Source organism: Hyperoodon ampullatus, assembly GCF_949752795.1.
Source record: "Hyperoodon ampullatus genome assembly, chromosome: 2".
NCBI classification, from domain to species: Eukaryota; Metazoa; Chordata; class Mammalia; order Artiodactyla; family Ziphiidae; genus Hyperoodon; species Hyperoodon ampullatus.
Genome location: NC_136915.1, coordinates 69,105,641 through 69,131,278, shown reverse-complemented (window position 1 = coordinate 69,131,278; position 25,638 = coordinate 69,105,641). Strand labels below are relative to the sequence as shown.

The 25,638-nt window shown below is 39.5% G+C and overlaps 1 protein-coding gene across 1 annotated transcript in view; it reads right to left on the bottom strand.

Moving 5' to 3' along the window:
- Positions 1-25,638, bottom strand: part of GIPC2 (GIPC PDZ domain containing family member 2) — a gene marked incomplete at its 3' end in the record, with an annotated part of 90,676 nt that overhangs the window by 55,302 nt on the left and 9,736 nt on the right. The window contains exon 2 of the mRNA XM_079724997.1: positions 6,280-6,465. Coding sequence (XP_079581123.1) covers positions 6,280-6,465 — 186 coding nt within the window. The remainder of the gene's footprint in view (positions 1-6,279; positions 6,466-25,638) is intronic.

Below are 25,638 nucleotides of genomic sequence, written 5' to 3'. Positions count from 1 at the left end.
GTGACCTATCACCTTTGAACTTTTTTTTTTTTTTTTTACAAACCCCACCCTCCTACTTTACTTTTTCTTACCTCTACTAAAGCAGTTCTTCATCTATATCATGGCCTCCAGATCTCAAATGTTACCTCTTTTCTCAGATCACCACTTCTATTCTTGCTTTACATGCCTCTTCTCAGAGATCCTAGCTTCCGTCCCTGACCTGTCCCCGCACCCGCCCCCCGAGTCCCTTGACCTTGTACAATTATTAGTTCTGGATAAATAATCAAAATATTAGAAATATACTAGTACCATATTTCTCAAAGGATCATGCTAAAATGTGATTTAGTTCTAGTAAAGTAAAAGTATCCCAAATCATACAGATTTCTATAAGAAGATATTCTAAAAATGACAGTTCTGTGGTTATTTATAAGTTACTTCAATTCTAAATCAACTTAGGTTTTCATTTCTTCATTGCATAGTATAAGCCCTTATTTTTATTTTGAATCTAAAAGTATTCTCTTCTGTTAAACTAGGGAACAGCAAACAACAGTTCATAGGTCAAATCTGGCCTACCACTTGTTTTTATAAGCCCCATGAGTTATGAATGGTTTTACCTTTTTTAATGGTTGGGAAAAAATAAAAGAATATCTGTGACATGTGAAAATTATACAAAATTCAAATTACAGTGTCCATAAATAAGATTTTACTAAAAGACATCTATGCTCATAGTTTAAGTATTGTATATAACTTCTATGCTACAACGTTGAGTTGAGTAGTTGCAACAAAGACTGTATGACCCTAAAATTTAATGAAGCCTAAAATATTCACTACCTGGCCCTTTATAGAAAATGTACGCCAACTCTGGCCTTGAACTATTTTAGGAATTTGTAGAGTTTGTTGTAAGTATACTCTGATTCTTCTGATTAAGTTATTTATATACATTTTGCTGGGAAATGTTAAGACGGGTACAAAAGTTATAAATGTTTAAGTCTGCTGTCTTTCCACCTGAAGAGGCTTATCAGTGAGAACCATGCGGTACTAGTAAATACATTTCTCTGCCATCGATCTCATCTCCTAATTATGTGATGATTTGTTGTTCTTGCTATTATTAAGGTATTAGCTATCAATTATAAGTACTATCAAACATTTCAGAGGTGTCATCAGTTTATACCCAAATAATCCTATAAAGTAGGGGCTAATATTCCATTTGAGAGAAGGCACAGAAATGACTTGTCCAAGGTCACACAGCAAGTAAATAAATGGTTGAAGCAAGACGAAAAGCAGGCCTGATTCTAAAGCCCGTGGTCCTATACACCACACTGCACTGCCTTCCTAATCACGGACTCCTTCCTCCTCACCCTTGTCTGAATCCCCACTACACTGTCCTCTTACATCAACCTTCACTGACTTGCAGCCACTGCTAAAAGCATATCAAGTACTCATTTCAGCAGCACATACACTAAAATTGGAAGCATACAGAGAAGATTAGCATAGTCCCCAAACAAGGATGACATGCGAACTCTTGGAACATTACACTTTTTCTGCTTATCTTGGCAAAAAACACTGGAAGAGTGAGTCAGAAATTAACAAAATTGATTACTTTAAGGAGTGGGGAAAACAAGTAATGGGGATCACAGAAGGAGCGACATCTCTGAATACATCTTTTATTATAGTTTTAACTTTTGAAACCATTTTACATACTCAGAAAATAAAATCAACATGAGAGGAAAAACTCAAACTCAATTTGAAGAGAAGCAAATGGATTCAACAGTATTTCAAATGAATAAAAATCATGGGGTGGGGGAAGGAGGGGCAAGTGAGAACCTATTCCAAGTTAACTCCTGAAGAGAATACTTTGTGTACATACATTTAAAGACAAAAAATGCATAGGGGGCTTCCCTGGTGGCGCAGTGGTTGAGAGTCTGCCTGCCGATGCAGGGGACACGGGTTTGTGCCCCGGTCCGGGAAGATCCCACATGCCATGGAGCGGTTGGGCCTGTGAGCCATGGCCGCTGAGCCTGCGCATCCGGAGCCTGTGCTCCGCAACGGGAGAGGCCACAACAGTGAGAGGCCCGTGTACCGCAAAAAAAAAAAAAAAAAAAAAAGCATAGAAATCTTGAACTCTTAATAGATTTTTCAGAGTATGAATACAGCAATTCTGAAACTATTTTATGTATATTGTAGAACTAAGGAAATAAGTAAATATTTCAATAATTTTGAGAGTAAATATTTTAGTGGGGAAGCCAAGGTAGAACCTTGTGGGGCAGGATTAGAATTGGAGGCATAATTATGAAATAATAATTCCTAAAATACACAGTTTCTAACCCTTTCTGTGGTAACTGAAAGGACTTAGAAACACTGACACTCAGGTAGCAATGAATGCATGCAACCAGCTTCAGATCTTGATTTTGAAATACTCGTCCTCAGTAAAAACGAGAGCTCCCTGAAGAATGGTTGATTCCAAGCCTGGGAAAAAGAAGATAAAAGATGATCATAGAACATCTTGTTGTACCAAAAAGGAAGGAATTGCTCAATAAAATAATGGGAGGCAGGTCAAAAGGATACAGGAGCCAGCTGAAAAGGACTCCTGCAGGACAAATCTCAGGAAAGTGGAGCATCAAAATAAATGATGGTAATGGACCCACTGAATAAGAAATTGACAACTAATAAGGACCTACTGTATAGCACAGGGAACTCTACTCAGTACTCTGTAATGACCTACATGGGAAAAGAATCTAAAAAAGAGTAGATTTATGTATATGAATAACTGATTCACTTTGCTGTACAGTGGAAACTAACACAACATTGTATAATCAACTATACTCCAATAAAAATTAATTTAAAAATCATGTGTCCATTGCTAATAGATAATAAGTAAGTGGAGTGCTTTATTATAATAGAATGTTTTAAAAAAATATATAGGAAATGATGGAATTAGAAAGACCGCCATTTTGCAACCATTAAAGACCAAGTCAGGCAAGACTCATCAATAGATGCTAAATTTGTGGGATGCAACTAAGAGAACAAGATATATACATAATCTCAAAGTATCTCCCCACAAATTATTAATTACAAAGGAAAATATAACTTTGCAGTGAATAAGACTGGCTGCCACTACCTTACACAAGGGAAAAAATTAACATCATGAATAGTGAGACAAACCAATAAAATGCACCTTCTGAGGTAATACACTGAGAAGGACACAACATCACTTATCTAATTTTCCTGCCAAAAATGCATAATAACCGGTTTCACAACATAAAGAGACATCAGAAAAGTCCAAATTGAGGGATATTCTATAAAAGGCTGAGGAACAATTCTAGAGTAAAGATGACTAAAAAGACATGATTACTAAATGAAATACATGATTCTGTATTGGACTTATTCCAGGAAAAAAATGCATTACTAGGACAACTGATAAAATTGCAATATGGACATTAGATTAGTTTGACAGTATTGCATCACTGTTAGGTTTTCTGAATTTCATAATTGTACTGTAGGTATATTAAAGAGAATATCTTTGTTCTTAGAAACTACATTCTGAAGTATTACTGGATAAAGGGACATAATATATGCACTCCACTTTTTCCAATGGCTCAGGAAAAATTACATACATGTATATGTGTGTGTTTAAGAGAATAAAGCAAATGTGGCAAATGGTAAAACTTTTTTGAGTAAAGGGTATCATGTGAGTTCTTTGTTATTACACTCTTTCAATAAGTCTGAAATCATGCCCTCCACAATTTTTAAAAAATCATATCAATCTTGTACACAGTATGATATTCATTTCTCTTCTAAGTTGAACTGTAAGTTGGAGGTTTGGCTTAGGCTCCACTTTCTCTTTGACACCATGTTCTCTGTCCCCACAGGGCTAGTGACTAGTAATCTGAGGCAGGCACATGTCTGAAGGGGCATAAAAAAATAGAAACACAAGCTCTGGACATCAGAGGCTAAGATCTAAAAAATCCATGCGTGTTTGCAAAACTTCCAAGCCCTTCCCTGCTGACATTAGAATGGCATTGCTCCATGTACCTCATGTCCTGAGCTTCCCCCAGATAATTCCACATGACTTTCCCAACTCACAGATTTTCTATTTGGTCACCCACTCAAACTTCAGCAGAGTCATATCTTTTGCAGAGCTAAAAATAGCCGTTCTATCAAGTGGGAAGTTAAATAAAGTACTATTTACAGTTAAGAAGATAACTTCCCTAAGGCTATTTTTTTCAATGATGACAATGCCTCAGCAAATCAAGGATCTGGACCAAAAAAAGGCATGAAACTTTATCACTAATTCTAAGCTCAGTGGGTAGGATTGCCAGCTCTGGAGTCAGATCGCTTGCATTCAAATCCTGAATTTGTCCAGCTGCATAGCTCTGGGCAAGCTGCTTAACCTTCCCAAACCTGTTTCTACATCTATAACTGTTGATAATGGTGCCTACCCAGAGGTGAACCTCACAGACATGTTGAGCAAAAGCCAGAAACAGCAGAGTACATAATATGTGATTCCACTTGCATGAAGTTCAAGAACAAGCAAAACTATGGTGATAGAGGTCAAAATAGTGGCTACCTTTGTGGGGGAAGGGTATTGACCGAGAAGGAGCACAAGGGAGCCTTCTGGGTGATGGAAATGAAATTTCCCTTACTCTGGGTGGTGTTTACACAGATCTGCAAACATTCGTTAAAGGTGTACATCTGTTACATCTCAACAAAAGAGTAATTAAAAAGAAAACACGATATCAAATGGAATTGTTGTGAGCATTAAATAAGAAAATGTATGCAAAGTGCCTAGTACCTGACAAGCATTCAATATAAGTCAGTGTTATTACAGCTACTTATTACAGGGAATTCCCTGGTGGTCCAATGGTTAGGACTCGGCTCTTTCACTGCCGAGTGCCGGGGATTTCAAGGAACTAAGATCCCACAAGCTGTAATGCATGGCCAAAAAAAAAAAACTAAAGAAACACAACTACTTATTACAATAATAGAATTGTTATTTAAGAGATGAATCTTTTCACCATTCCTCAGTTCTTAACAGTTTTTCACACCATTTCAAACTTCCTTCTTTTGCCTTTGCAGCTCTATATTACTCTTTGTATTTAGATAAAGTAATTACAGTTGACCCTTGAACAATGCAGGGGTTAAGGGTGCTGACTCTCCACGCAATGGAAAGTCCTGGTAAAAAATCCCACCGTGTGAACAGTTCCCCATATTCACAGTTCTGCATCCAGAGATTCACCCAACCCTGGACTGCATTACACTGTAATATTTACTATTGAAAAAAATCTGAGTGGACCCACACAGTTCAAACCTGTGTGGTTAAAGAGTTAACTGTATATGTTCAGATATTTTTGAAGAGCATTTTTTTTTTCGCGGTACGCGGGCCACTCACTGTTGGGGCCTCTCCCGTTGCGGAGCACTGGCTCCGGACGCGCAGGCTCAGCGGCCATGGCTCACGGGCCCAGCCACTCCGCGGCATGTGGGATCTTCCCGGACCTGGGCACAAACCCGTGTCCCCTGCATCGGCAGGCGGACTCTCAACCACTGCGCCACCAGAGAAGCCCCCTGAAGAGCATTTTTTTAAAGTAAATAAGGTGGCCAAAAATATGTGCACTTGGAAATAACACAAAATCAATGGAAATCAGCATGGAAGTCACCACATGCTGACGAGCAACAGACCTACAAGAGCCCATGAGGATAAGTAGGCACCAGGGCCAGGCTTTCCTTTTCAGTAAATGCTAAATTCTAGAGGAAGTTTAATCTGAAGGAAAAAAAAATCAAAAAAAAAAAAAATTCAAGCAACGAGTAAACAAAAGAATGGTGTTGGGACTTCCCTGGTGGCTCAGTGGTTAAGAATCCGCCTACCAATGCAGGCGATGCGGTTCGAGCCCTGGTCCAGGAAGATCCCACATGCCACAGAGCAACTAAGCCCGCACACGGCAACTCCTGAAGCTCCCGCTCGCCGCAACAGAGAAGCTGCTGCAACAGAGAACCCACCACAATGAGAGGTCCGTGCAATGCAGCAAAGAGTAGCCCCCACTCGCCGCAACTAGAGAAAGCCCACGCGCAGCAACGAAGACCCAACCTAGCAAAAATAAATAAAATAAAATAAATTAATTTAAAAAAAAAGAATAGTGTCTTTGAAACATTTTTTAAAGGAAACATTACCAATCCATCCATCGCTGTCGAGTCAGCTCTCACTCCAAAGATCATTTCAAACTTTCTTTGACCTGGTAGATTTTCATACAATATAGATTATATGTTACCCTCAGTTAAGTCACACAGTTATTTTTTAAGACTTACCTTTATAAAAGCACAGCCAGCACCATTATCTGTAATGGTGAGACCAAGTGAATCCTCAGATTTATACACGTTCACTTCTTTTTTGATCCCTTTCACATGGGCAAATATGAAATCTTCAAGACCTATCTGTGCTCCTAAGAGTTTTCCCATGTCAACTTTAGGTGTATTTAAAGTGCAATATAAGATCTGCAAAGAGAAAGAAATATTTTAGGTCAGTTTCCACCAGGAAAACATTCTGATCACTAGTTTATTTAGTACTTGAGTGAAATTGTCCTCAATTTATGATGTAAGCAGTTATATCATTAACATTAGGTGATATGAACTGTTTCCTATAGGCCAAGCTCTGTGTTAAGCAATTTATATCCATTATATTTAATCCTCACAATAGCTTTATAAATACATTATCATCTCCATATTACCAATAAGAAAATCGAGACTTAATGAGAGTAAGCAATTTGTCTAAGGTCACAAAGATAGTACTTGTCAGAGCCAGGATTCAAGCTCAGGTCTCACCAACTTCGTAGCAGTTTACACTCCTATGTTACTTGCCATTTACAATGCTGACATCGAAGGTTGTGTTCCCAAAGGTGGGGTCATGATATGTATACCACAATGAAAACATAGGCAAGACTATTTTGGAAAATTTGCTTTTTTAAATGAGGAAATTTTTATTTATTTTGCATTTTTGTGCTTAAGAAAGTAATTAATGAATGAGGTAGTAAAACAAAAATGTCTAAAACGGACCCTGACTAGTCCAATCCCTTGGCTTTTTTTAAAATAAACCTATTTATTTATTTATTCATTTTTGGCTGCAGTGGGTCTTCGCTGCTGCACACAGGCTTTCTCTAGTTGCAGCGAGCAGGGGCTACTCTTTGTTGTGGCGCGTGGGCTTCTCACTGCAGTGGCTTCTCGTTGCAGAGCATGGGCTCTAGGCACATGGGCTTCAGTAGTTGTGGCACGTGGGCTCAGTAACCGTGGCTCGCGGGTTCTAGAGCACAGGCTCAGTAGCTGTGGCGCACGGGCTTAGTTGCTACCCGGCATGTGCGATCTTCCCGGACCAGGGCTCGAACCCGTGTTCCTTGCGTTGGCAGGCAGATTCTTAACCACTGCACCACCAGGGAAGTCCCAATCCCTTGGCTTTAAGAAAGGGGGAACTGAGGTCTGGAGAGGCTAATGCAACTTGATCAAATTCACTTAATGGTAGAAACAGAAAGACTGAAATGGTGAGAAATTGTGCGGAGGTTTTAAAGGGACTTCTTACGTTTACCCAGTCTTTATTTGACCTCATTTTCCTTCAAAAATACAATTCATTTTACTAAAATCTGCAATGCTACTCATAAGTTTGCCAACCATAATTTGGGTAATTTGTGAGGCTCAGATAAAAAATGGAACAGGAGAAGGAGGGTTAAGAACATGCCACTGATTTCAAGATTAAGTCTGGGACTTCCTGGGTGGCACAGTGGATAGGAATCCGCCTGCCAATGCAGGGGACATGGGTCTAATTCCTGGTCCAGGAAGACCCCACATGCCAAGTGAAGCAACTAAGCCCATGTGCCACAACTACTGAGCCCGAGTGCTACAACTACTGAAGCCCATGCGCCTAGAGCCCGCGCTCCTCAACAAGAGAAGCCACCACAAGGAGAAGCCTGCACACTGCAACGAAGAATAGCCCCTGCTCACCGCAACTAGAGAAAGCCCACATGCAGAAACGAAGACCCAATGCAGCCAAAAATAAATAAAATTAAGTCTTAAAATAAAAAAAAGATTAAGTTCAATAAATAAATATTTATTGAGTACCTTCTACATAGCAAACAAAACTTTCTTTCTTTTGGTGGTAGGGGCCCTCGGCAGTGAAAGCACAGAGTCCTAACCACTGGACCACCAGGGAAATCCCTAATACAGGTTTTTCATACCAAAATGGCTAAATGGAAAATTTTACCTTTTGTTATCAAGTAACGTTTGCCAAAGATATAGTCAGCCTTTCCTCCATCCCTGAGACTTGCTTCAGCCCTCACTTCCAACCCTCTCCCAAACTCCCTGAGTTTCACACCATTCCTGATTCCCCTGGAACCCTGAGCTTTAATGCATCCATAAGCCTCTGGAAGCCCAGAAACTGTGCAATTACTATTTGTTAAATGGCTTTTTAAGCCCTATCAAAATATGTCTGGGGCTTCCCTGGTGGCGCAGTGGTTGAGAGTCCGCCTGCCGATGCAGGGGACACGGGTTCGTGCCCCGGTCCGGGAAGATCCCACATGCCGCAGAGCGGCTGGGCCCGTGAGCCATGGCCGCTGAGCCTGTGCGTCCGGAGCCTGTGCTCCGCAACGGGAGAGGCCACAACAGTGAGAGGCCCGTGTACCGCAAAAAAAAAAAAAAAGAAGAAGTCTGAATTGGAACAGCTCTCCCTGCTCTACAGTTCGAGGTCCAGTATGGTTGGCAAAGCCCCTATAAAATCCCAGAGGTATATGAAAGGTACTAGTGATAAAGACAAGGAAGAGGCCAAAGGGTACAGAAGAATTAACGCCTACAGGGAAGAACTACTGCCACTGCCCTTTCCTCTTTTCACCCAGGTCTGTAGTGAGCTGTTCTAGCTGGTGGGCCTTTAACACAAAGGGTTGTTAACATTTGTATCCCGGTGAAGACATAATATATTCGGCTTTATAGTTACTCTTTGCAAATACTCACTGGTGTTAAATTTCTATTATTCACGGGGGGGCGGCGAGTCATTTAAGCCAATAATGGCTCCTATTTCTTATTCCAGTTGTGAAGTCAGTGGTATAATTAGTCCACTAACAAAAATCATTAATCATGGTTAGTCAGGGGGAGGTAGTATGCATAGAAAACAGCTTTTCTGGCTTCCTTTCTCAAAAAGATGGAAAGTGAGTAGAACAGTTTTCTCCTTCTCGTTTTTTCCCATGAAAATCTGTTAATGATGCTCATAGTGGATCCCAACCACCACTAATAAGCAACTTACCAAGTAGACCGATGATCTTATTTGCAAAGCAGAAATAGAGACACAGACGTAGAGATCAAACATTTGGATACCAACGGAGAAGGCGAGGGGATGAATTGGGAGACTGGGATTGACATATATACACTACTATGTATAAAATAGATAACTAATGAGAACCTACTGTATAGCACAGGGAACTCTACTCAATGCTCTGTGGTGACCTAAATGGGAAGGAAATCCAAAAAAGAGGGGATATATATGTATACGTATAGCCAATTCACTTTGCTGTACAGTAGAAACTAACACAACATTGTAAAGCAATTATACTCCAATAAAAATTAATTTATAAAAAAGCAACTTACCAAGTAGACAGGAAATAAAACATTAAAACATAATGATGATAAAACAGGGTAGGGGGAAAAGCCCCAAACAGGAAACCCCACACAAACTGAACTTCTAGCTACTACTAAGCTACTTCCTTTATTTCAACCTTTTCACATGCTTCACTACAGAGCAAATATAAGATTTCCTGTAGATATAACCCTTTCCCACTGTGCTTCCTCCTCTGCAGAATAACGTTCCACTCTGGGCAGCCAGAAGTTGGCAGCCAAGGCATCGGGATTTCTTTCCTGGAAGGAGTAGAGACATGGAATAGAGCTCCACAGAAAGCTGTGTTGAAAACCGGCAGAAATGTAACGGTCCCTGGGAGGTGGAGTAAGACCCCTCTGTAGCAGCAGGTAACTAAAGTTCCGTGACTTCAGATCAGTTCCTCAAGGGAGGATAAAAACCCATCACTTGGGGCTTCCCTGGTGGCGCAGTGGTTGGGAGTCTGCCTGCTAATGCAGGGGACACGGGTTCGAGCCCTGGTCTAGGAAGATCCCACATGCCACGGAGCAGCTGGGCCCGTGAGCCACAACTACTGAGCCTGCGCGTCTGGAGCCTGTGCTCCGCAACAAGAGAGGCCACGACAGTGAGCGGCCCGCGCACCGCGATGAAGAGTGGCCCCCACTTGCCACAACTAGAGAAAGCCCTTGCACAGAAACGAAGACCCAACACAGCCAAAAATAAATTAATTAATTAATTAATTACAAAAGAAGGCTCAACAACATTTAAAAAAAAAAAAACCTATCACTCACACGATCTCAATGCCCAGCCATCAGCAAATACATCTGTATGTCATAAAGTCTAGAGATTCAAATACTCCTCGTAGGTACTGCATTTTGAACTGAAAAATAAGAAATGCTTTCTAAATGCTGCAAAGTTCGTGCTCATTCATGTACTTACGATCATCTATTGGACACATGCTTTTTGTCAGGTTCTGTGCTGCACGCTGGATATACAAAGATGACTAGGACCAGAGTCCTCATACACAAGGAACTCCCAGGCTGGTAGATGCTCCACTGAGGTACAGTGGGGCAACATAACCCAATTGTAATATAACAGTCCTGGATACTTAAACCAAAAAGGAACCGCAAATACATATCATGAAGCTTCCGACCTCCATTCATACATTTTCTTCAATCCAAAATCTAAAAGGCCTGCCCGCCTACCCCCAACTCTACCCCCATGCTCTTGTCTATTGCGACTGTGCAGGAATGTGACTGCCCGGGTGGAATCACTCTTTCCACTTCACTCACAACGTTTAAATCTAGCACCTCATTAGAGTGTCTGAGTCACCTTGCCTTCAACTCCAATTGGTGTAACACGTATTTGTCATCCTCACTCAGAGAGGCGAGATCTCAGTCATCTTTCTCCTACGATGTCTAACACAGTGCGCTGCTCGGTTTATATCCGAATGTCACTGCACATTCACTTACCTCGTTTAATAAAACCTACTTGTGTACTAGGTTTTATTAACCTCATTTTGTGGATGAGAAAATCATGACTTCATCCAATTATCATAGCTAATAAATGTTTAATGTTAAAAGAAAGAAAAAACAATACAAGAAAAGAAACACTGAAGTGGTTATATAATCAATGTTCCTCTAACAAATACTTGGTTACAGAGATATACTAGAGAAAAGATATACTATATAAAGGTAGTACGACATAGTACTTAACGTCATTTTTTATACTCTCTGGTGCACAAACTAAATCAAAAGAAAGTAAACTCAGGGTAAGGCAGCATATAAGGAAAATTATCCATCCATTAGATATACTTTTCTGATGTTTTTTCATTGTAAAATGAAATCCTTAACATCTTCTGGGGTATCTATATTTGATGCTTTACCACCATCATTGTCAATTTTCATAAGATTGATGGCGTTCTCATGACTATTCCACTTTCTAGAGCAGTACTACTCAATATAAATGTAACACAAGCTACATAATTTTAACTTTTCTAAAAATCACATTAACAAAAGATATAGATGAAACTAATCTAATTTCCTCATATAATCCCATATATTCAAAATATCATTTCAACATATAATCAATTATTTTTCAAATGAAATTGAGAGTTTACATTTTTATTAAGTTGTTTTTTTCCCAATCGCCCGATTCAGCACACCACCACCACCACCACCACCACCCCCGCCGCTTTCCCCACTTGGTGTCCATACATTTGTTCTCTACATCTGTGTCTCTATTTCTGTCCTGCAAACCGGTTCATCTGTACCGTTTTTCTAGGTTCTACATATATGCATTAATATACGATATTTGTTTTTCTCTTTCTGACTTACTTCACTCTGTATGACAGTCTCTAGATCCATCCATGTCTCTACAAATGACCCAATTTCGTGCCTTTTATGGCTGAGTAATATTCCATTATATATATGTACCACATCTTCTTTATCCATTCGTCTGTTGATGGGCATTTAGGTGGCTTCCATGACCTGGCTATTGTAAATAGTGCTGCAGTGAACATTGGGGTGCATGTGTCTTTTTGAATTATAGTTTTCTCAGGGTATATGCCCAGTAGTGGGATTGCTGGGTCATATGGTAATTCTATTTTTAGTTTTTTAAGGAACCTCCATACTGTTCTCCGTAGTGGCTGTATCAGTTTACATTCCCACCAACAGTGCAAGAGGGTTCCCTTTTCTCCACACCCTCTCCAGCATTTGTTGTTGTTTTTAAGATCTGGTGTATATTTACCCTTGCATTTTATCTCAATTTGGACTAGCGACACTTAAAGTGCTCAATATCTATATTTGGCTAGCAGCTACCATATTAGGCAGCTCTGTTCTAGAATCCCATGTCTTTAACAATTTTATACTTTATATTTTTCCCATCTCCATATAACTATACATGTCATTCCCTTGGCCAAAAATGCCATAGCTTAAATTCAACTTCTAAACCCAGTCATATCTGTCAAAATCTTCCGCATCCAATAAAGTCTAGCTAAACTACATTTTCTAATAACACCCTAAGCTAATGTTATTCCTTCACCTTCTATATACCTATTAAATTTCATACATTTGTTGTGGAACTTACCATGTGCTGCTTTGTAAACTTTTAGCAGGTAAGGATTCATCTTATTGTCATATTTGTCTTATTGCGTGCCTATCACCATGACTTATAGGAGACGTGGTTTAATGAAAGGAGAAAGCTATTGCCCTTTGGGACCAGATTTGTTATTGTGCTAGACATCAATATCTACAGTACCCATTCCCCTTCCCCCTCAAGTTTCATTCCTCATTTTAAGCCATATGGTAGCTTGGGTAGGAGTAACCCATCCTCAGTTCCATCAGAAATGAATCGTAGTTAGGTTTAAATCAGTTAATGACTAATTCATAATCCAACTTAGGCCAATAACATACAAGAAAGAATTTGTTGGGGTTTCTGGGGAAGGAATCTTCTTTTCCACGGAAGCTCCGAGAAAGGTGTCTCTATTCCTCTGATGTGAAGTCTAACTACTGCAGCTGTCACTTCAACATTAGAAGACTGACCCTGGGGACAAAGCTGGCACATGGAGAAGGGCAGAGCCTCTAGATCCAGCCTCACCTAAAGACAGTCAGTAATGGACACTGGAAGTTGTCCACCCCTTTCACCTCCTAAGGTAATCTTCCGATATCAGGTAGCTATCCTTCGTGTGTGCTTTGGAGGAAAATGATTCACCTCCTGTGTTACAGGCATAAGGCTTAGACTGGTAGAAGTGGTGATTTTAGGAGTAAGCATGTGGCCCGGTCCTCGCCAACAAGACATGGGAGGAAGAAGTCCAGGAAGCCTCAGGGAAGTATTTTTTCATTCCTAAGAAACAAACACAGTAAAAGACAATCCCCTCTTCCCCTGGATGTTCCCTTACCTGTATGTGATCTAGAAACTTCCACCACCACCTTACTACCAAGGCAGGAAGAGATCAATGCCAAGAACGCAAAGATTTCAAGTGAACCTAGGTCCTTGACGTTGGTGAGTTGCTCTGTTAACCAGCTCTGGAACACACTATGCCTCTTTTATGTAAAATAGAAAGTTGTTTGTCTTAGGCAGTTGAACTAGCTCTGTGTTACTTGCAGCTGAAAACATCCTATCTGATACACAGCCCTATCCCAGAATGTTTAGTTACACAAGCCAATAATTTTACCAACCCATTGTGGGTTGGATTTTCTGTTGCTTTCAACTAACAGATTTCTAACTGATAGAATCATTATCCTTTGTATCTTCATAATTCACAGGGGGGTTTTGTTTTGTTTTTGGCCACACCCCACAGCTTGTGGGACCTCAGTTCCCGGACCAGGGACTAAACCCAGGCCACGGCAGTGAAAGCGCCAAATCCTAACCACTAGACCACCAGGGGACTCCCCATAATTCACAGTTTAAAAGTTCTTTCTACTACTGTCTCATTTTATCCTTAAAAAAAAAAAAAAGACAACTCTGAGGTCTACGGTGAACCATGTTTCCTTTAATGCACTGAAATGATATGCATTCTTATCCTAATTTCATATCCTATCAAAAATTTCAAGCATAGAGGAAAGCTCCCTTCAGTATCAGCAAAATGGATATCTAGAGAGGAGCTACGTTATACTTGTAATGGTTGTGAAAAAGAAAGAAAAATAGAAGTAAAGGAAAGAAGGCAACAAAGGGTTAAGAGGTAAGAGACCTGGATCTAGTCCCAACTCTGTACTCTCAGTGAGCTCAGTCATTTGACCTCCTTGGTCTTCATGTACATCCTGGCATTAGTAAAGCTTGGTCTACATCACACAGCTGTTACTAAAACTCAATGAGAGACTCTACATAAAAGTGCTTTTTAAACTAAAAAGCTCTAAAGGTTATTATTAGTATTATTCCTGGAATACAGGTGCTTCTTGAATAATATTTACACCTATGCTTGACAGCTTAAATTGCATTACTTTTCCTGAAAATTAGATTTTGCTCCTTTTTAATGTCATAACCAAGATGGATTTCATGTTCCCCCATAAATTACATTATCCTTCAGCTTTTTTTGTTGAGTATAACTCATGACCATATTCTTACCATGCATTTATATTTCAATAGCTATTTTTCAGTTCTCATCACACGGTTATGGTTATTCACCCCAGAAACTCAATATGGCTGGGATGATAAGAGTCTGAACTACTGTATAGAGCCATTAATATAAATTAATATTACTTTTTCTCTGATGGCACCATTATATATTCCATGAGTGTGCTAGGTGAATAGGGTTAAATAAATCATTTGTCATTAGTGTTTCAAAAGATATTCTAGCCCACAAACAGGTTGCAAATCTCTCCAAAAACACATCAAATTCATTTTTAAAACTCCAGGAAGTCCACTTCCAACCTTTTGTTTAATGCTTTCCTTAAACAGGAACTGAGTTGGCCCAAGATTCTACATGTTCCAAAGATCTCTGGAAGAAATTATGGGCTTGTGTGGCTCGCATTACAGTATTTGGAATGTGATTTTAAATATAAGCAACTAAGGACTTCCCTGGTGGTGCAGTGGTTAAGAATCCACCTACCGATGCAGGTGACACGTGTTCGAGACCTGGTCCAGGAAGATCCCACATGCTTCGGAGCAACTAAGCCCATGCGCCACAACTACTGAGCCTGCACTCTAGAACCCACGAGCCACAACCACTGAGCTCGCATGCCACAACTACTGAAGCCCGCGTGCCGAGAGCCCGTGCTCCGCAACAAGAGAAACCACCACAATGAGAAGCCCGCGCACCACATCAAAGAGTAGCCCCAGCTCACCGCAACCAGAGAAAGCCCACACGCAGCAACAAAGACCCAACACAGCCAAAAATTAATTAATTAATTTTTAAAAATAAATATAAGCAACTAGAACAGTTATCTCCTGTGGTTATCTAAAATAACAGTGTTACTAAATATTTTAATACAACTACTTTCCTACATCTCAATCTACCAAGAACCTTGCTAACTCTTTATATTTTTCTAAAATAAGCATTATAGAAATATTAATGTCATTATTGAAAATAAAGACGAGAAAATGGATAATAATAAACATAGTAATTGACTAAACCATACTTTCATCAGGAGGTAATACCACCATCTTTATACACAAGAATACCACTTGGATTATGTTTTCTTTGTTAATAACCAAGGCCCTATCTGGGTTATTCTTATTATCTAAGCCTCACAGACTGTTTCTCAAAAAGAGAAAAAAGATTTTACTTCCGTTTAGTTAATTGCCCTTAAAATAGCAGGAATTAAGAACAACCTGAAACTAAGAATAATTACTGAGGAGAAAAGATCACCCACTTACCCTGAGTGCTTGAACAAAAGGAAGTAATTCTAGGCAAGCCAGAGTGACAGAATTATATTACTCAAAACTCTTCCCAAAAGCTGAGAGTCTTATCCTACATGATTCCCCCAAATATATGGTAGATGTGTTGTATAAAGGAAATTCTAGAACTCAAACAATTCTTCAATGACATTCACGGAATGAGACACCTGCTCATCCCTCTCAGCTCTACACAGTTTGGAGACTGGGTCCCACTTCTATTAGAGCACTGTAAAAGTGAAGGAACTGGGGAGATAAAGGTCTGGAAGAACAAAAATAAAATAAAAATTAAGGTCTCATAAACATTAACTGATCACTTATGTGTACAAGGTATTTTCACATACTACCTCATTTAATCCTACAACAATTCTATGTGACATTTATTACTATACCCATATACTATACAGATTAGAACATAAAGATTTAAAGAGATAAAATAGTTTGTGATTAAGTAGTATTTGGTGCTAATATAACTCCAACCCTGGTTGTCCAGTTCCAAGCTCTTTCCCCTACAACGTTGCCTCTCTGACACCTAATATCTACATAGAGACATCCAAGTTACTGATCACTTCCTAAAGCATTAGCTCAGCTAATCCATGTGCATCAGGTCATGAGGACAAGCACCACTACATGCTGTGTAGAAGAGAAAACCAGCACAAACTCCCTTACATGATCTGTCTAAGGTCACATAGCTAGTGAATGACAGACAAAACTGGAATTCAGACTTTTGTGCTTTCTCTAACCCCATGATACCATAGCTGTGATGTAAATATAAATTTGGCTTCAAACTTAAAACTCCTAGAAGGCAGAGACTACAAAGTTTTTGCTCTATATGGAGCCAAATACACTGTTTATTTATTAAACCACCCACTTCTTAAATGGAGTGAAGACAGCTTACAAAAAGGAGCTATTTGTAATTGGACTTGAAAAGTCAGATGTAAGACTTCTCTGGTGGTGCAGTGGGTGCAGTGGTGAAGAATTCGCCTGCCAACGCAGGGGACACAGGTTTGATCCCTCGTCTGGGAAGATCCCACATGCCGCAGCGCAACTAAGCCCGTGCGCCACAACTACTGAGCCTGAGCTCTAGAGCCCGCGAGTCACAACTACTGAGCCCGTGCACCACAACTACTGAAGCCCACACGCCTAGAGAAGCCACCGCAATGAGAAGCCTGCACAATGAAGAGTAGCTCCCGCTCGCCGCAACTAGAGAAAGCCCACACACAGCAACAAAGACCCAACACAGCCAAAAATTAAATAAATAAATAAATTTAAAATAAAAAAATTTTTAAAGTCAAATGTATTAGGTGATTAGTAAATATCAAAATATTAATACATTGTTTAATTTGATTTACTGTAAATAAGTAATTTTAAATGATTTCTTCCAGTTAATTTCAAAACTGACCATAACCCAAAGAAATGAATGTAACAAAACACAGACATTTAAGATCTCATGCCTATTATTTTCCCACTATAACACATGTAACAAATTTCTAAGATTTGTTTTTTTAAATATACATTATTTTATAAATCCAGTGCCTTTGCCTTCACCTTGTCAATGGCTACAGTCATCTAGAAAAAAAGTTTCAGTTTGGAAAAGATATAAAATTGGCAACAAGACAGATATTTAGAAACCTGATACTGTATGCTCTATTTAGACCTTCATGAGGATATTGTACAAAGCCCTGCCTCGGAACTATGTAGAACTTTCTATAAATGATTCACTTCTAAATTAGCTGTCCTGGGTCAGCAGTGGCAAGTCTTAAATAAAAGGTGAATCATCCTTTGTACTGTTCCTTCCCTGGTACAATCACATTTTTTCCCAGTGTTTTTAATGGGCAAAATAATGTGACAAAAATAATTTTATCCCCTCCTCCAAAATCAAATCACATTTTTTCATCTACCAAATGACTTCCCAGAGTAACAGAAAGAACGTTTTCCTTTGTTAATGAAATCTAATCAAAGCAACTATGTAACAAAGAAAGGCAATCTCAAAGCAATTCTTGAAACAGGAAAAGTTTAAAAGAATAGAGATAGGTTTTAGTCTTGCTTTTGCGGACATTACACCGACACTAACCCAAGGAGTAAGATAAATCAAATGTGTGTAGCTATATATATCCATACTCTTCCAAACTATGCTTCAGGTCAGAGGAGATATCTGAGCTTTAGCCTGGTCTAATAATGCTGCAAGGTTACATGCCAATTTGAAAGACATCATAAATCACTGCTGCTCCCCTTGTCAGGTGCTGTCCCAAATTTTCCAGGTTTCTAAACCACTTATCTTTTTTTTTTTTTTAAACCACTTATCTTCTTAAAAGCCTCCTCTTGTTTGACACTTAAGATGGAAGAGAACCTCAAAAGGGAAGGAGAAACTCGATATAACAGGAGACATTTTACATCCGAGAATGCAGTAGAGTGGTCTGTGAGACATAACATTATAAATTATAATTATTAGTAAAGAGACCTGTGATTAAACTTTCCAGTTTACCAAATATACAAATATAAATTATACATTTTTTAAAAAGCCATTAGATCCCCAAAGGGCCCTTAAACAAAATTTTAAAATTTGTTTGGCAGAATGCTCATGTAGCAAGCACCCTGTTCATATTAACCAGGAAGCAGACTTATTCTAACCCTTACAATGAAATGTCTATAAGGTATGTGATATTTAAAATCCACCCAAATGGCGCAACATTGTAAACGAATTATATTTCAATAACTAACTAAATAAAAGCTACCCAAATAAATCATGAAAAATTGGAAAGCAAGCATGGGGAGCCACTCAGGGGTCAAGATGGGAGTGATGCAGGAAGGTGGTCTCTTCCTTCCTATTCCCCAGAACAGAAATTCTGACAGAAAGATATGAGCACTTTATGAAGAAAATGGGTCATGCAAGAAACTGTCAACAACTTGAGGGAGTGAAAGATTGCAATTGATTTTTATTCTAAACTAGGACACCTGAAAGACATTAGAAAAACATAGTGCAGAGTGACAGGGCACGAGGGGACAAAGGAAAATGTACTACAGGGTTCCCTAGATGAGAGGTGACAAAGGGTTGGGGTGAGGGAGTGGAGGCAAACTCAGTGACCGCCTTAGACCCTTATTGATTAGAAAGTCTGAGAAGCATAGAAAAGTTCACCCATGGGTGGGGCTGGTGTGACACAAGGGAGGTTAGCCATAAGTCTGGAGACTGTGAAGATTCTTCTAGGTTCAGGTTGCTCAATTTCAAGCCACCTCCCACCCCAGGGATAGACAGCTCCAAGAACAGAGACCAGGAAGACACGGAGAGGAGCTGCCAGGAATAGAATCCTGTCACAGAATCGGAGACACTTAGTCACAGCCCTGGCTGAGAGCCTCTCACCTTTGCTCCCAGGGGTTTATGACCAGCTCGGGCTCCCCACTCTCCCAAGCAGCTTCTTCCCACCCTCTGCTTGCCAACATTCCTGCCCTTCCTGCGTGTAGGACTCCTGCGACTGGAGCAGACAGAGCAGTTAGAGAAGAGGGGAGGAGGACCCAGCAGTGTCAGGAAGCTTCCCGAAGAAGCTGGCAGGGCTCCATCCTCACTCCCAAGAAGGTGTCACCAAGCCAGAGCCAGGACGAGGAGTACCAGCATCTCCTGGCTCCAAGCTTAGAGCTGACACTGTGCCTTCACTACCTGCTTCTATTTTTATGCCCACACCCTCCTCTCCCCACCCCCTCCCTAAATGCCTACCATTCAAAACCTTCCTTACTGCCTAGGAAACTGGCTTGTGTGTGGTAGGTGCTTAATTAGCAAATGTATGATAAACTTTCTCACATCGCATTTTTTTTTCTCCTTTTCTATAATTAGAGGGACTCTGGATCCTAGTTTACCGCTGCTGTCCCAGAGTGATTATTACAACTTTCCTTTTCACTCTGTGAAGTGTCTGGGTAGGAAATATAAGTTACATAGCCATCTATTTTTAATGCTTCTTCTATTAAGCAGATCAAATAAGCATGTTTCCTTTTCAGGATGATAAGACTAGACAACATGGGATAAAAAGGAAAACATGATTTGCATGTTGAGGAAAGGCAGTGGTAGAGTTCTTCCTCTGTCCCTTAGCATGTAAGTAATCTTCCCCAGAAGCTTCTTGGAAGTCAGTGTCCGTGACTTGAGCACAATTAAGAATCTAGGAGGGACTTCCCTCCTGGTGCAGTGGTTGGGAATCCGCCTGCCAGTGCAGGAGACATGGGTTCGAGCCCTGGTCCGGGAGGATTCCACATGCCGCAAAGCAACTAAGCCCGTGTGCCACAACTACTGAGCCTGTGCTCTGGAGCCCGTAAGCCACAACTACTGAAGCCCGCGTGCCTGGAGCCTGTGCTCCACCACGAGACAGGCCACCGCAATGAGAAGCCTGTGCACCGCAATGAGGAGTAGGCCCCACTCACTGCAACTAGAGAAAGCCAGGGAGCAGCAATGAAGACCCAACGCAGCCATAAATAAATAAATAAATAAATTTAAATTTTTTAAAAAAAGAAAATACTTCATTATAAAAGAAAAAAAGAATCTAGGAGACTCCTGTACACACTGTTATATTTAAAATAAATAACCAACAAGGACTTACTGTAAAAATAATAATAATAATAAAGACATTTAAAAAATAAAAAATTTTTAAATAAAAATTTTAAAAAAGTCTCCAACTAACTTTAAAAAAAAGATTCTAGGAGATTTAATGAGTGTGGGGAGAGTTGAAAATGAGCTCTAAATGTTCAGTGGAAGAATGGAGTAGAATAATAGAATTCCATGCTGAAAAAAATTCTGTCACAGGTATGTCTAGAGATATGACACAAAGAAACACGGGTATTCCTAAAGAGTTATTTTTGAAATAACTCTTTTGAATAAGGGTTCAAGAGAAATAAGCATTGACAAATGCAATGCAAAATAATTCTGAATAAATTGGTATATTTAATATTTCAAGTTTGAGATCTTTGACTGTATTGACTGAAATAGTTTATTAGGTTTATATTAAACTTTATTGAAGAAGCCCTTGTCAGAAGAGTCCACATTAGTTACTGTAACACAGAATTCCACACTGAGATAGCTTAGTTTGAGGATCATGTATAGAGATAAACTTTTAAATTTGCTTTCCTTATTTTCTGGGATTAGGCAAAAAGTAGGAGACTGAAATTGTACAGGTCTAGAATAGAAAAACTAAAAGGAAAAAATTCCTCAAAAATTGCCTAAAAAGCATCTTTTTTGAGGAAAAGAGGGAATGAGAACTAACATTTATTGAACCATTGTTCTAGATACCTAATATGCTATTTCATTCAGTTCTCGCGACACTCTTATAAGGCAGGTATTATTTGTACATTTTCCAGGTTCAATTCCATTGTTCAATTTTCCAGGTGAGAAAATTGAAGCCACTCGGTGGCACCTCCAAGCAAACTCAGGGCACACCACGCTACTCTGAAACCCACCTCCCCATCAGATTGACCTAAAGCATTGCTGTCATGCCACCCTGACTCTCCATCTATCATAGGACCCTATAAGTCTGTGAAATAGCCACAGCAACATGTGTAGTTTTGAGGTATTGCAAAAGCTTGGAATCTCACAAATTTAACCAGCCATGTTTCACTTTGTATGATTACAATCCTATAATACTGATCCTAAAACTGTAAGTATAAAACAGGAGGTCTTTCTACTGCTTTTCCCTTCTTGTTGCTTTCCCATTTTGCCCCCCTTTACATCTTAACTTCACAGCTTAGAGCAAGTGCTTAACCTCAAGCAAACTGGCATAAAGCAATGTTGCCAGCAGGTAGGGTGATACTGGAAAACTGTTTGAAATCTTGTGGGAGCTTTTTTTGGTTGTTACAATGATTATGTACACCACTGGCGCTGGGAGAGATAGGGGATGAGGTAGGGATACGGTATGAACTCTAGTGCTCAGAGAGGCTCAGCTTGGTGAGCCTAATTCTGATGATTTTCAAATGTCTTACTAGAGATTCATGTTGGGAAGAGAATATATATATTCTCGTTTCTGTAGAATCTTATCAAGAGTTGTTCATCATTTCAGAAAATCAAGTCACTGACAGCACTGTTGTCCATGTTATTTGAATTTAACATGAAACATTTATATCATTTGCTCCTATTATTGTTACGTTATATAGTTCTATGAATACCTACAAATATTTAGATAACAAAAGGTAACAGAAAGGAGTCAACAACAATCAAGTGACTATTGTCTTATTCTTTTTTTTTCTTCATTTTTTTTCTTATTCTTTTTAAATCCAAACTTATTCACTGTAAGTAGGTAAATACAAGAAACTGACTGCTTCATTATGTCTTCTGAGATAGTTTTCCCAAGTATTTGCATTGAAATCCATGTTTGTTTCTAATAGTTTTTAAAATTATGTGTATAGGTAGGTATTATTGTTTAAATTTTTATTTCAGGATAAATAAAATTGGTGCCACAAAATATTTGTTATTACAGGGGAACTTTGGGTCCAATAAGGTTAAGAACCACTTGTGTAAAGGAAAGAACATGGGCTTTGGAGTCAGACAAACCTAAGATAGAAGATATCTCTTTGGACTGCATGATTTGCGTAGTTTACTTTTTTTTTTTAAGTCTTTATGGAACTTGTTACAATATTGCTTCTATTTTATGTTTTGGTTTTGGCCCCAAGGCATGTGGGGTCTTAGTTCCCCGAGGAGGGATCGAACCCACACCCCGTGCACATTGGAAGGCGAAGCCTTAACCACTGGACCACCAGGGAAGTCCCTTGAGTAGTTTACTTTTTTTTAATTAATTTATTTTATTTTATTTACTTTTGACTGCATTGGGTCTTTGTTGCTACGCATGGGCTTTCTCTAGTTGTGGCGAGCAGGGGTTACTCTTCATTGTGGTGCGCAGGCTTCTCATTGCAGTGGCTTCTCTTGTTGCAGAGCACGGGCTCTAGGCATGTGGGCTTCAGTAGTTGTGGTGCCCGGGCTCAGCAGTTGTAGCTCGCGGACTCAGTAGTTGTGGCACACTGGCTTAGTTGCTCTGCAGCATGTGGGATCTTCCTGGGCCAGGGCTCGAACCCGTGTCCCCTGCATTGGCAGGCGGATTCTTAACCACTGCGCCACCAGGAAAGCCAGAGTAGTTTATTTTTGTTCTGAGCTCCAATTGCCTCATCTATTGATCACAGCCATTTCTGGGGTTCTGTTAAGAACTGCTATTTCAAACAAGGTAGCACAGGTTAAGTGGTAATGATAGGTATTCAACAATAATTCCCTTCTCAATGCTCAAGCTATGCTTCCCTCCCCCACTTACCTTTACAGAAGGCAGGAAAATTAAGATAGGAAGGGGGAAGTATAAAGAATACAGGAGGGACTTCCCTGGTGGTCCAGTGGGTAAGACTCTATGCTCCTAGTGTACGGGGCCCAGGTTTGATCCCTTGTCAGGGAACGAGATCCCACATGCATGCCACAACTAAGAGTTCTCATGCCGCAACTAAAGATCCCATATGCCACAATGAAGACCTGGCACAGCCAAAAGTAAATGAATTTTAAAAAAAGAATACAGAAGGAGAAAGGGAGTAACAAATCATGATCAGTACCTAATACCTAACTACACCCAGAACACACTGTTAGTATCAAATGTAAAAAGGTTCAGGAGGTTCAAGTTACATTCTGGCCCTGGATCATGAAGAACATGTTGTTAATGCCAATCAATCACACAAACACTACTACAAACGCTACTACTTAATGCAATATATGGACATGTAAATTGTTCCAGGAATGGGTACAGAATTATCATTTCCTCAACCTTGTTACTGTGTATCCCTTTAAGACCACTTAAAGTTAACACTGTAACTTAAGAACCTGTAGAGGTTGAGATGTAGATCCTGGATTTTAGCCTTTCTTTTTTTTTAAGTTGGAACTCTTCCTCTACACGTGGTTTGATTATCTCTAGGGAGATTTTTATACAATAGCAAATACACTTTCTGAATGCTGGGTCTTGGGCCTGTTTAGCCACTACTAACTGGGGGTCAGATATGTTCCTAAAAGGCAAATATTCTATCACTGACAAGGTCTAAGGTCCCTTCTTCCCTTTCGCTTATCTGTAGAAGCCATAGGACCTCCCTGGTATTAGTCATGTCCAAGCTTCAACTTCCTACTCCACATTTTAATCACCAAAACTTCAAAATACTCAGCATACCCCAAACAGAAAGGCTAGAGTTTCTAAGACAGTGAGAAAAAAGCAGTTTTTAGAATCCCAATCCAGAGAAACAGTGACAGTCATCCACTCTTTGTTGGCTTCCTCTTTTCTTTATCTCAGCAAGTATCTAGCCCAAAGGTATTTGTTAGTTACTTTATCTGAATACATAGTTTCAAGAAACAGCTTTAGATGCACCCCAATGTTCACAGCAGCATTATTTATAACTGCCAAGAAATGGGAACAACCTAAGTGTCCATTAACTGGTGAATGGATAAGGAAGATGTGGTATATTCACACAATGGAATACTACTCAGCCATAAAAAATGAAATTTTGCCACTTATAGCAACCTGGATGGACCTGGAGGGTATTAAGCTAAGTGAAATAAGTCAGACAGAAAAAGACAAATACTGTATTGTATCACTCATATGTGGACTCTAAAAAAAGTACAACAAACTAGTTAATACAACAAAAATGAACAGACTCACAGGTATAGAGAAAAAACTAGTGGTTACCAGTAGAGAGAGGGAAAGAGGGAGGGGAAGAGTGGGATAGGGAACTAAGAGGTACAAACTACTATATATAAAATAAATAATCTACAAGGATACATTGTACAACATCAGGAATACAGCCAATATTTTACAATAACTATAAGTGGAATATAACTTAAAAATTGTGAATCACTATGTTATACACCTGAAACATAATAGTGTACATCAACTATACTTCAATAAAAAAATGAACACCTTTGGTTACCTTAGGTGATGGGGATTTATTATAAGGAAACACAGGGAAACAAAAGAAGCACAGGAAACCTTCTCAGAAGACAGACTTCTTAGAAATTACTAAAAATTGGCTCATTGCCATTAAAGACACAGTATCAGCTCTCCTAGCATGAAGGACATTCTGATGGCCCTCTGTGACCCTGAAAGGACCCCAGTGACTCTGTCATCCCCAGGCTTCAGTGTTTTTTTCTTAGGTCCGCTTCTTTGCTTCTGCTACTACCAACTGTATAGAACAGATACATGGTATGCTCCTAATTTGTTAAAAGTAGAAGGGAGGTTTACACTTACACAGATATGCATTTACTTTCACACAAACACACACTCATAAATTCACAAATTTAATTTTTCTGTAATGAAGGTCAAGAAAGTGGCCTAAGCAGATGCTTCTGGGGAAAGAGGACTAGGGAACCGTGGTTCACACTTTTTTCCCCACAAAAAAAAAAGTGGTTACCCACTTTTTAAAATTTTTTACTATGTACATATATTATTTTTTCAATTAAAATAAAAATTGGTGGATTTCCCTGGCGGTCCAGTGGTTAAGACTCCGTGCTCCCAGTGCAGGGGGTCCAGGTTCAATCCCTGGTCAGGGAACTAAGATCCCACATGCTGCACCACATGGCCAAAAAAATAAAGACACCAATTTCTAAAAAAATTAAAATAAAAAAATAAAATAAAAATTGGTTTTAAATAACATTTACTATGTAGCTCCTCTGTGGACTTCTGCTTCACAGAGAGTAATTTCTGCTAGGAAATTTAGTGAATGAATAAAACAAAACCACAGAAACCATTTTC